Source organism: Myodes glareolus, chromosome 2 (genome assembly GCF_982192425.1).
Source record: "Myodes glareolus chromosome 2, mMyoGla1.1, whole genome shotgun sequence".
Lineage (NCBI taxonomy): Eukaryota > Metazoa > Chordata > Mammalia > Rodentia > Cricetidae > Myodes > Myodes glareolus.
This window is the reverse complement of record NC_142027.1, coordinates 92,794,425-92,806,081: the sequence shown is the minus strand read 5'-3', so window position 1 is coordinate 92,806,081 and position 11,657 is coordinate 92,794,425. Positions and strand designations below refer to the sequence as shown.

Here is an 11,657-nt window from a genome sequence, read left to right as displayed (position 1 = left end):
ACTCACTCTGGCATCCCTTTCTCACCTTTGCTTAAAGCCCTAGCGAGGGCAATGATGGTGGCTAATTTTATCAACTTGACACAATCTAGAATCCCCAGAGCCTCCATGAAGAATTGTCTAAGTCAGGCTGTCTTAATTACAGTAATTGAAGTAGGAAGCCCCATCCGCTGTGAGCAGTGCCATTTCCTGGGTGTGGGTTTTGGACTGTGTAGGTGGAGAGGGAGATGAGCATAAGAAACACACCTTTGCTTTTCCCTCTGCTCTTGACTGTGACCATGACTAGCTAGCTACTTCAGGGTCATGCCTTGCCTTCATCATGCCTTGCCTTCATCATGCCTTGCCACTGTACTTAAGCACAGCAGGAAAAAAATGAAGCTATGACCAAAGCACTTGATATTGGGAACCTTTGTTTTTTATTTCATATTATTATTTTATTTTTCAAGTCTAAAATTCAGTTTATCTGGACTTTACCAGATCTCGCATCTTCTGCTGTTTTCTGTTGCACTGCCAAGTCACCTGTTGTTTCAGAATCATAAGGACACAGAAAAGCAATGGCTGTCTCTACTCTGTCATTTTCTCTTCCCAGAGTATATGTCTTTTATGAGTATGCATGTGTATATCTATCAGGGGAGAGTGAGGAGTGTGCAAGCTTGGGCGTGGTGTATGTGGATATGTGTGTGCACATGTCTGGGAAGGAGGATGTAGGGTGTACATGTATGTGTGTGGTGTGGGGCGTGCATGTGATGTGTAAGTGTGTACATGCATGTGTGTGCAAGTTTTGAAGTACACATTTGTTGTCAGTAGCCCCTTAGTATATTTTCTCTATGTCTGAATGTTTCCATTGGTTCAGAATATTCATGCATGAGCTCACTTTGTTGGTAAAGACCTAAGTTTGATCCCATAACCCATGTAAGAAAGCTGGGCATAGTGGCATGTGGTAAATCCTAGGCAATAAGAAGCCCTTTGTCAAAAACTAGCACTCACACACACACACACCACTCACAATACACACACCACAACACACACTCATACACATACATACACACATGCTAATAACAACAACAACAACAACAACAGTAATAATAATGATAATAATTTTAGGCAATATGGAAGCACCTGAGAAATGGCAGCCCAGGTTGACCTCTTGCTTCCACATACATTTGCTCACCCCCCACTTGTTGTTGTTTATGGTGCGAGTGGGACCCTTGAGGGCCCTATGGTGGGTGAGGACCATGAGACAGAGACCTTTGTGGTGCGACCCCTGGTAAGTGGGTATAAACCGTGGCAGGTGACAAATATGCCATGCAAACAGAGCTTAAGTCTGGAGTTTTACTGGAGGAAGGGAAGGGAGTGGGGGAAAGGAAGGGAGAGAGAAGAAAAGAGAGAGAAGAAAAGAGAGAGAGAAGAGAAGAGAGGAGGGAAGGGGAGGGGAAGGGGAGGGGAGGGGAGGGGAGGGGAGGGGAGGGGAGGGGAGGGGAGGGGAGGGGAGGGGAGGGAAGGGAAGGGAAGAGAAGAGAAGAGAAGAGAAGAGAAGAGAAGAGAAGAGAAGAGAAGAGAAGAGAAGAGAAGAGAAGAGAAGAGAAGAGAAGAGAAGCAGAAAAGTCCTGCCTTCTCCTTCAGAAGAACAGCAGGGAAAGAGAGACCAGGAGTGGGTGGACTCTGTCTCTTAAAAGGGACCTTTGCACCTGCGCACAGACTAGGACCCTGGGCTGACCAGGATACTGCCTGGGTGCATCCTGCCAGATGACAGGGTAAGCCAGCATAATGCCTGAATCCTAACACCACCAGCCCCCCTCAACCCCAAGAAGTAAATTTCTTTTTATTGTGGCATAGACTTTTTCTCTGACAACAAAACAAAGCAAAACAAAACTATTCTTATTTATTAATCTAGTACTGGCGACCTGAATTTTTCCAGGTTGGGATGGGTTTTGCACCAAGCTGCTAAGAATCATTTTGTTTCTTCCTTGAACCTTTGTGACTATTTTTGGACTGCAATGTGAGCTGTAGAAGACACTGTTTGGGTTCTGTTTCCAGCTCCACTAATTAAAAGCTGTATAACCTTGGGCCAGCTATGTGAATATTCTGTGCTTCAAACAGATCTGATAGTAAAACGGCAGTCATAGCACCTACTACAGCCTGGGTCGTTAGATAGATCAGTACATGAATCAGTTAGGAAAGTGCCTGACTCTACAATGCATTAAACAAACAAGGACAACTATGATTTAACCCGGGCCTAGTTTTATTTCTGTTGCTGTGATAAAAGGCTCTGACAAAAAACAACTTGGAGAAAGCATTTATTTTAGCTCACAGTTCCAAAATCTCATTCTATCATTGCGGGAGTCCCAGCAGCGAGAGCTGGAGTCAGCTGGTCACATCCACAGTCGAGAGCAAAAAGAAGTGAATCCATGCTTGCTTTCACTCAGCTTCATTCCAGTTCTTGACCCCCTCCCTGCCTAGGGAATGATGTGGCTAAGAACAGTCTGGGTCTTCCCACATCAGTTAACTTAACTTAATGTAGACAACCCATCACCAAGATTCAGGGTGTTCTAGATTGTGTTAAGTTCACAGTTAATCAATACAAACCCTGTCTCTCAAGTCAACACAAATGGACTGGAAGTGATGGCATCTTCAAATCGAGACAGCATATCACCAGATCAGAGAGGACCATGTTTCTAAAAATGATAGAGCTGCTGCATGCCCTTCCATTCCAGAAATGGTAGTTACATGGAATGGTGTGTCAGAGGTTCGGCCACCTCCCTCTAGCATCTTCCTGTCTCACAGTTCCTTATTTCACTTCCTGACTCAGAATAGATCCAAGGAGTGAGCAACAGTTCGTGGTAAATCGATGTTATTGTCCCCATCAGTCGCCAGCACAGTGGGACATCAGTGAAACATGAATGACTCCGAGGACGGGAGGGTGCAGCAGCTGTGCTCCCTGGGTAAGAATGGTCCTAGATTCTGGGGACTTAGAGAGGGGTCTCAGGGGGCCTCCTCGAGTCTCAGTTTGCCAAGGATGTGACTGATGCTCTGTCCACTCAGATGAGGAACACCTGATAACCAGCGGCACCAGATACTCCATCAAAGGCTTCAGATTCGAACCACCCTATGTCCTCAAAAGAGCTGCAGGTAAAAGGAGAAGGGAAAAGACAGGTTTCTTCAGCCATCTGTGTCCTGGGGAGGGGGTGAATGGAAGTCTGGTTCTCTAAGACTGAGGAAAGAGGAAGATGGAGACTGGACCTCTGGGTACTATGAAGGTAGGGGCTAAGGACTGGACTCCTGGTTTCTATAGGGTGGAGGTTGAGGATGGCACTCAAGTTTTAGGGAGGGGAACACTGGGTATGATGTGGAGTTGGAGGCTGAAAACTCTACTTCTCAGTCCAACGGAGGGGAAGCTCACAGCTAGATCCTGAGGATGTGGAGCCTGAGGGCTGAACTTCTGGGGTCCTGTAGAAGCAGAGGCTAGAACTAGACTCCTCCATTCTACAAGCAAAGATTGTGTCTACTGCAAGTGGAAGCTGAGTTTTTAGAGTCCTGTGTCTTTGGGTGGCTATCTGGGAGACTGAACTCCGGGGTCTGAGGCAGACAGAGGCTCAAATGCGCACTGACATGTTCAAGGATGCAAACCTGGGTTCCTAAATGCTGGTGTGGTTGAGTCTCAAGGGACTGAACTGTATTCTGAAGAAATTTGTCCTCCTGGGTCTTTGAAAGGTAGAACACATGGCTCTGGACTCCGGGGCCCTGGGAGTGATAACAGCTGAAAACCTAGAGTGGTAAGGGTGAGTCTGGGAGTTGAACTCCTGGGCATGCTGGTGCATTCTTCAGAGACAGTGGAGAGGAATGAAAGTTCTGGGATTCTAGAGAGAAAGACAGGTTTTGGAATCTTGAGTCCTAGGAAAGAAGGAAAACAAGGACTGGACTATTCATTAATGGAATGGTTGAGTTAGAAAAGCATCTTGGATCTTAGGGAAGTGAAAGCTGAAACACAGGCACAATGGATGCCGGGGCAGTGGAAGCTGTAGTTCTGGGAAGAGGACGCTGGTGTCATAGCGAGTCAGGGACACTGTTGTGATGGGACTCCCGCCTTCTCTCCTGCAGGGCACCTGTGCCATGGCCATGTCCCCATTGTGCTGCAGCTGTTATGTCTCACACTCTCTGCTGTTCTCCTTCTGGCTGTCCTCATCAAAGGTCAGGCGGGTCTGGGGAATGGGGGAGGCAGGTTAGGGACTTCTCAGAGACCTTCTCGCCTCTAGAGTAGAGGAGGGTCCGAGCTCCACTTACCCAGGCCATTCAGTCTCCTTTGAATATCAGATTTCCTTGTCCTCGAGAGGTATTAAACCAGCAGCTAGATAGATAGCCTCCTGGTTAAAAGCACTTGTCAAAGAAACATGAGGACCTGAGAGTCTGGATCCCAGAACACATGTGAAGCAGGATACGGTGAGGCATGTTTCTGTAACCCTAGCTATGGTGAGATGGACAGCAGAGACAGGAGACCCTTGCAAGCTGGTGGGCCAGCTAACCTTATTTACAGGGTGGTGAACAAGAGACCCTGTATCAAAAAAAGTGAAAGGGGAAGGCTAACACCCAGAGTTGTCTATCCTCTGGGTCTGCAGGTGTGTGACAGCATGTCCACAATCACAAATACACATGCACGTGCACAGCCTCCTGCAATTTTAAAAAGAGGTATTAAACAAGATATTATGGGTTTTTTTAAATCTCCCTGGGGAACAAGTGCAGGCCATGACTTATAAAGTGTTTGATAATGGCAGACTCCTTTTCTTGTCACAGTCTCCAGTATTGCCAATACGCAGGGACGAGAACAGGCAAAGAAGGAGAAGGTTTACAAGGAGATGAGTCAACTGAAGCCTCAAATAAGTGAGTGACGGGAAGGCAGAAGGCCCTGGGGACTCAGAGGGTCTCCATGGTACATGGCTTGGCTTCAGCCACCACCCATTTCTAAGCCTCCATGTCTTCTCATTTGATTTGATAACTTTATGTAAAGGAGAAAATGAGGGGGTGGCAGTATTTCTCAGCAGTTAAAAACACTTGTCAATAAGCCTAGTGACCTAAACTTGCTTCTTGGGACTCCCAAGGTGGAAGGAGAGAACTCACTCCCTGAAGTTGTCATCTGCCCTTCACGTCCACGCCATGGCATGGGCATGACTACACACACACACACACACACACACACACATTAATTTATTCACTGGTTGGTTAAAATTAGGATCAATAGAAGTTAGTATTCAAAAAGAACAGTGAACATGGCTAAAATTCAGTTAACTGATCTCCAAAGGTCTGTGCCAAGTTCATACTTCTCCCCGGCTTGAGGGGATGCCAGGACTTCCAGGTTCTCTCACGGTGAGGTATATTCTCAGAGAGTAGAGAGGAATGGCTACCCAGAATGCTGTGTCTGAGGAGCTCCTGCAGGGATTGAAGGCCGGGAGGGCACGGAAATGGACATCCAAGCACATGACCATCCTGACCAAACTCCTCCCAACAGACCGCCTGTGCCGCCCCTGCCCCTGGGACTGGACCCTCTTCCAAGGAAACTGTTACTTCTTCTCCAAGTTCCAACAGAACTGGCATGACTCTGTCACCGCCTGCAGAGAAGTAGGAGCCCAACTAGTGGTTATCAAAAGTGATGAGGAACAGGTATGTCTGGTGGGATCTGAACGGTTCTGCTGCATGTGTCTGATCATAGGCATCTGAGGAGAGACAAGTTTGCTAGTTTGGATTATGGGCAAGTGCTGCTTACTCCCCTTGGGAAAGGAAGAAAGGAAGAGCAGAAAGAAAAATATCCCAAGCACTATGTTTCATACACACCACCACCACCACCACCGTCATACAGTGTCTAAATACGAGTGGGTGCTTTGGGTAGCACATAATACAAGTGGCTTCTGTTGGTACACTGGGAAGCGCTGAATGACTTCCTTTACTGAACTTTTTTTTTAAAAAAAAAAAAGCCCAGTGTCTACCATTTGCCAATTCTTCCTGTTGTAAATGTTGCCATACTGACCGAATTCATGTTACCAATGGGTCCATCCCTCAATGCGGAGCTCAGAAGAGATCATGTACATGATCAGAAATGAGGAACTGGTACAAGCTGGCTTTAGCCCTTGTACCTAGTGGTGAGTTAATCTATCTGAGCATGCTCAGAACTCATAAGGCAGGCAGGCAGGCGATATTAGCACGTGCCATGGGAGGCAACTCAGAACAAACAGGATACAGAGGTGGGAACCATGAGACTTTGTGGGACCCTGGAAAGATGAATATCAGACTACAAGCTGAACTTCCCGCTTAGAGTTGGTGCAGGAGAACAATAGGGAGTCTCCAAGGTAAGTAGCCTCTAGCTGACTGCTTCTCTGCCCTCCAGAGCTTCCTGCAGCAGATGTCTAAAGAGAAAGGCTATGCCTGGATGGGTCTGTCAGATCTGAAGCATGAAGGCATGTGGCACTGGCTGGATGGTTCACATTTGCTGTTCAGGCAAGTCTGGGAAAGAGGAACAAACAGCCTATAGCATTGGGTGGTGTGTTACTTACTTTACCTTCAGTAAAACAACCCCTTCAAACATGGAAGATCACAAGGATCATGGGCCGAGGTCAAAGGACTTGGGTACCTCATTGACCCAGAACAGGTCACATCTGCTGTAATGCCCGTGAGGCAGAAGTGAAAGCATCCCATTTTGATGACAGAAACATGTTGAGGGGCGGGAGATGGATAAGTTGATAAATTGCTTGCTGTGTGTTCTAGTTTCATTTCCGTTGCTATGATAAAACACACTAACTAAAAGCAAGTTAGGGGAGAAAATGGTTTACTTCACCTTTCCATAATTTCAGGTCCCAGTCTGTCATTGTGGGAAGCTGAGGCAGTTAGTGACGTCACGTCCACAGTCGAGAGGAAAAAGAAATGAAAGCATGCATGCTCACTTGCATGCTGGATTTCTCCACTCTTACACAGTTCAGGGCCCCCTGCCTAGGTACTGGTGCTGCTCACAGTGGGCTGGGTCTCCCCACATCTCTTAACATAATTTAGAAAATCCTTCACAGACACTGCCGCAGCAGACCAGTCCAATACAGACAGTCCCTAAGACGTCTTTGTAGGTGACTCTAAGTTGTGTCAAATTGACAGTGATAACTGACCATCACATGGTGCAAGCATGAGGACCTGAGTTTCATCCTCTGAAACCACATAAGAAATCCAAGTGTTTTGACATGGGCTTGTCATCTCAGCACAGGAAAGGCAGAAACAGTAGATCCCTGACGCTCATTAAACAGACAGTTTAGCTAAATTGGTTAATTCTAAGCCAGTGAGAGACCATGCCTCTAAAATCAAGGTGGAAAGTGATTAAAGATGCCTGGGGTTGACCTATGGCCTCTTCATATACAACCATAAATGTGTACATGTTTCTGCACATAAACATGCACACACAAAAATAAGCACACACACAGGAGAGATGAGGAGGGAGAAACATAGTTGATAAAGAGGAGGTGGGACTAATTCTCATACTTTTATGGGTGTTGGTCAAGGAAATTTATGAAAGAATAGTATCTAATTGGGGTTCATGGCTCCAGGGGGTTAGAGTTCATGACCATCATGTCAGGGAGCATGGCAGCAGGAAAGCAGGCATGATGCTGGAGAAGAAGATAATACTCCACATCTCAAACCATAAGCACAAGACAGAAAGCTAACTAGAAATGTTGTGAACTTTTAAAACCGCGAAGTCCACCTCCAATGACACTCCCTCCTCCAACATGGCCACATCTCATAATCCTTCCCCGACAGTTCCACCTACTGGAAACCAAGCATTCAAATATATGAGCCCTGGGAGCCATTCTCATTCAAACCTCAATTGGTTTTGCAGTTTCATGAAATATTGGAACAAAGGAGAGCCCAACAATGAAGGAGAAGAAGACTGTGCAGAATTCAGAGATGATGGCTGGAATGATGCCCCATGTGCAGTGGAGAAATACTGGATTTGCAAAAAGTCTGCTATGTCCTGCACCAAAAACTGATGTCTCATCTGTCTGTAGCACCTGTTGCCAAAATGACCCTGTGGAGTGACTGAACTTAACCCACAATGTATGCCAGTTCCTTCCTCTGTGAACATGAAAGACTTAACTGCAGCTGTTTCCTCGTTTGCCCTCCCCTGTATGCCTGTGTGTGTGTGTGTGTGTGTGTGTGTGTGTGTGTGTGTGAGAGAGAGAGAGAGAGAGAGAGAGAGAGAGAGAGAGAGAGAGAGAGAGAGAGAGAGGAGAGGGGGTGTCTCATTTTTACCTTGAGACCACCATGAGGGTATGTTTTGGAAGTGAAGGGAGTCTGATTGTTATGGCAGTGGAGAAGTACAGACATGCTCTCTGTTCTGGTCAAGTTTCAGCAATAACAGACTACAACATGGAACGCAAGTGAAATAAACTCTTTATCTTCTAAACAGTTTTGTTGGCGTAGTTTATCACAGCAACAGGAATCTTAATTAAGACCCAGCATCTCTCACTGACTCTGGAGTTTGTCATGTAGGCCATGTAAGCTGCATAAGGCTGGCCAGGGCCGCAGCCGCCCTCCTATCTGCAGGTCTGGGATCACAAGCATGAGCTACCATGCCTGGCTTTTTGCATGAACTCTGAGGATTTAACTTGATTCCTTATGCACACATGGCAAACACTTTACCAGCTAAGCAGTACCCCCATCCCGAGGATTCATGATGTGTAAGCATTTTCTCCCATCTGTGAGTTTCTCTTTATTCCTCTTCCTGATTTCAAGGAGAATACTGATAATTTTTTCAAATATGAATGAAGCTTACTATGGTTTCTGTGAGTTTGGAGGGGTACATGTGAGTACCTGTGTGTGTGTGTGTGTTTGTGTGTGCGCACATGGGAGTGCACATGCCCATGCAAGTGCATGTGGAGACCAGCATCACCTCTACCATGGCCTGCTTTATTCTTTTGAAACAAGGTCTCCTCTGACTAAACGTAGAACACCTCCTTTTCAGCTAGGCTGGCAGCCGAAATGCCCAGCAATCCTCCTCTCTCCACTCCCATCCCCAGCACTGATATTAGATGGTCACACCCAGTTTCCTAGTTAATGTCAGCTATCAGTGGGTTACAAAAAGAGAAGGAGGAGATAAAGTTGAGAAAGTCCAGGAAGAGTTGGTGGGAGAGAAAAGAGTGAGGATATGATCTAAATATATTGTACATGTGTAAGAAATTACTGAAGAACAAATCTAAGACTGGCTGTTCAGGATGTGTGTGCATGGAGAAACATGGCATCTCACCTCAGTCAGGGCATAAAGCTTTGCTTCCTTGTCTGTAAGTCACTCAGGAGCCTGGACTCCCATAGGAGGTTAGGATAAGAATGGCACTGGGAGAGGGGTTGCAGTGAGATGACTCAGTGGGTAAAGAGCTTACCTGGGAAGTCTGAAGGCCTGGATTTGATTCTTGGAATTCACATAAAGGTGGAAAGTGAGAACCATCTTCACAAAACTGTCTTCTGACATTTGAGTGCATGCTGTGGTGTCCTCGACAGTCTAGCAACAATAGTAGTAGTGGTGGCAATAAAGAATGGCAGTAGACCTGGGGGTCTGTTTTCTTTTATACATCCCAGGTAAAGAAATAGTAATGACTCTTGGGATTACTTATAGGAGTGTAAGAGGCTCAAAGGTATCTTGACATTTTTTTCATTTAAATTAGCATGCTAGGTATTAGAAATTTTCTAACAGAGTATGTTTCACTAGATACTTTCCAGGGAAGCCAATGCTCTCTTCTGACCTCCGTGGGCACCAGGCAGCTCTCCCTTAGCTAAATTCCACATTGTGTGATTTGATGTCTCCTAGGGAAATCTATTGGTAAATTCTTTATAACATCAATCACTTTGAGTTTCTTCTATATCATTCTCACCTGTTAAAGCTATTAAAAATTTGTGCCATGGGAAACTGAACACTCACGATCCTCCTGTTTTATCACCACACTGACTCCAAAATCAGAACCATTTCTAGCTTCTTAGCCTCTCTCCAAGTGGTGATTAAACTGTGCCAAACAGCTCCGAGTGCATGGTCTGAATGGCCACCATAGTACAGTCAGAAGGAAGGGTCCTGCTAAAGACAATAACCAAACTTCTTTAACCCAGAAGTCATTCCAAGAATACCAGGAGTTCTCCAGGACTTCCCTTTCCTTTGGCTGTCTCACAATGTTTCTCACCATTACTGAATTATTAGCACAGTAACAGCCCTCTTCCTTCAAACCGGCACATAATCCTTGCTCCAGGGTTGCAAGGTCCTACTCAACTTCAAAAATTTTATATCATCTACAAGAACCACCTATTATTTGGATTGGTATCCAGGCACAGCTTTTTAAAGGTTTCAGATAAATTGTTGAAAACCTATTATTTCTAGATATTTCAGAGTTAATAAAATTCTTCATATCAGAGTCCAATTCTTGGGAGTCATCACTGCTAGCCCCATAGCAAGCATTATGACAAATATTACATGAGTCCAAAGGGAGGAAGAACTATCATGATCTGTAGTAGGAGCCTTCTTGCTCATTTCCCAGCCACCCAAACTCCCAAAAAAAATCACACAGTAACTATATTATTTAAATCACTGCTTGGCCTATTAGCTCTAGCTTCTTATTGGCTAGCTCTTACATATTAATTTAACCCATCTCCATTAATCTGTGTATTGCCATGAGGCTTTGGCTTCATAGCATCTGTCTCTGGTGGGGCTACGTGTCTTCTCTCTTACTCCACCTTTTTTCTCCTCACATTCAGTTTAGTTAGCCCTGCCTACCCTATTCTGCCCTGTGCAGGCCTAAGACCAATGGTATTAACAGCATACAGAGGGGAATCCCACATCAATAATCCCCATCTTCAAATGTCCCCTACTGAACTCCTCAACCTTCTGTAGTGATTAGACCTGTTGGCATCCAGGTTTACAATTTGAGAAAGCTGGTCCCTGTGTCTCTGAAAAATGACTCATATAGGCTGGTCTAGGTGAACTTTCAAAGTCCAGGTCTCCTTATAGGGAGGGAAGAAGTTTTTCTGATCTTGTCTACATGACAGAAGACAAAGCAGAAGACTCTAGTAGTCTTATTTCTCATGTATATTTGACCTGTATGCGTGTAAATTTACTGATGGGGTCCATGTTCCATTCAATGACGAGGTTTTCCTTGAAGATGTCCTGCCAAATAAGTGTAAATTTAACACATGCTGTTGAACATTTAATTCTCCATAACTAATTTTTATATACCTGACTTTGAATATTATCTTATATTGAACAAACTTCAAGTTAACTTTTAAACTTGTTTGAGTTGCATGTTTTAGACTTAACTTTGGCTAAATAATGGAAGATCAAATTTGGTCTCTTTTTCTCCCTGATTTGTCTCTGTAAATAAGGTACATTTGCAGTTAATATGGCTACAAACACAGTTCTGGTACATGGTGCCTTAATGACCTTTGTTTCAACAGTTTACTACAAATTAGCAACTCATACAAGATTAGAATTTATAAACTAATTAAATTTATTCCTTTTAAGATTTTAAGCCTTAAAAAACATAACTTTGAAATGAAGATTTTTTTAGTACCAAAATATATTCTAAGCCATAAATATAGTTTATGAAGAATCTAAGCACCTCATTCATCATCCCTTTATGGAATATATTTGCAAAATCTAA

General features: G+C 44.7%; 1 protein-coding gene across 2 annotated transcripts; it reads left to right on the top strand.

The window, feature by feature from the left end:
- The first annotated feature begins 2,785 nt into the window (after positions 1–2,785).
- On the top strand, positions 2,786–8,425 carry LOC125396937 (CD209 antigen-like protein C). 2 transcript variants are annotated; one of them, XM_048429033.3, is made up of 7 exons: positions 2,786–2,939; positions 3,040–3,126; positions 4,096–4,185; positions 4,786–4,872; positions 5,498–5,649; positions 6,371–6,480; positions 7,859–8,425. In XM_048429033.3, exons 1-7 carry the CDS (start codon positions 2,894–2,896, stop codon positions 8,007–8,009), a joined length of 723 nt encoding a protein of 240 aa, XP_048284990.3. In that variant the 5' UTR covers positions 2,786–2,893; the 3' UTR covers positions 8,010–8,425. The 2 variants fall into 2 exon arrangements, with proteins under 2 accessions (XP_048284990.3, XP_085541387.1); XM_085685261.2 differs by lacking the exon at positions 4,786–4,872.
- The last annotated feature ends 3,232 nt before the right edge of the window (positions 8,426–11,657 follow it).

Coding starts and splice junctions, on each gene's coding strand:
- LOC125396937 (XM_048429033.3), top strand. CDS start 2,894: ATGAATGACTCCGAGGACGGGAGGGTGCAGCAGCTGTGCTCCCTGG. Junction 2,940..3,039: donor GCAGCAGCTGTGCTCCCTGG/GTAAGAATGGTC, acceptor CTGTCCACTCAG/ATGAGGAACACCTGATAACC. Junction 3,127..4,095: donor TGTCCTCAAAAGAGCTGCAG/GTAAAAGGAGAA, acceptor TCTCTCCTGCAG/GGCACCTGTGCCATGGCCAT.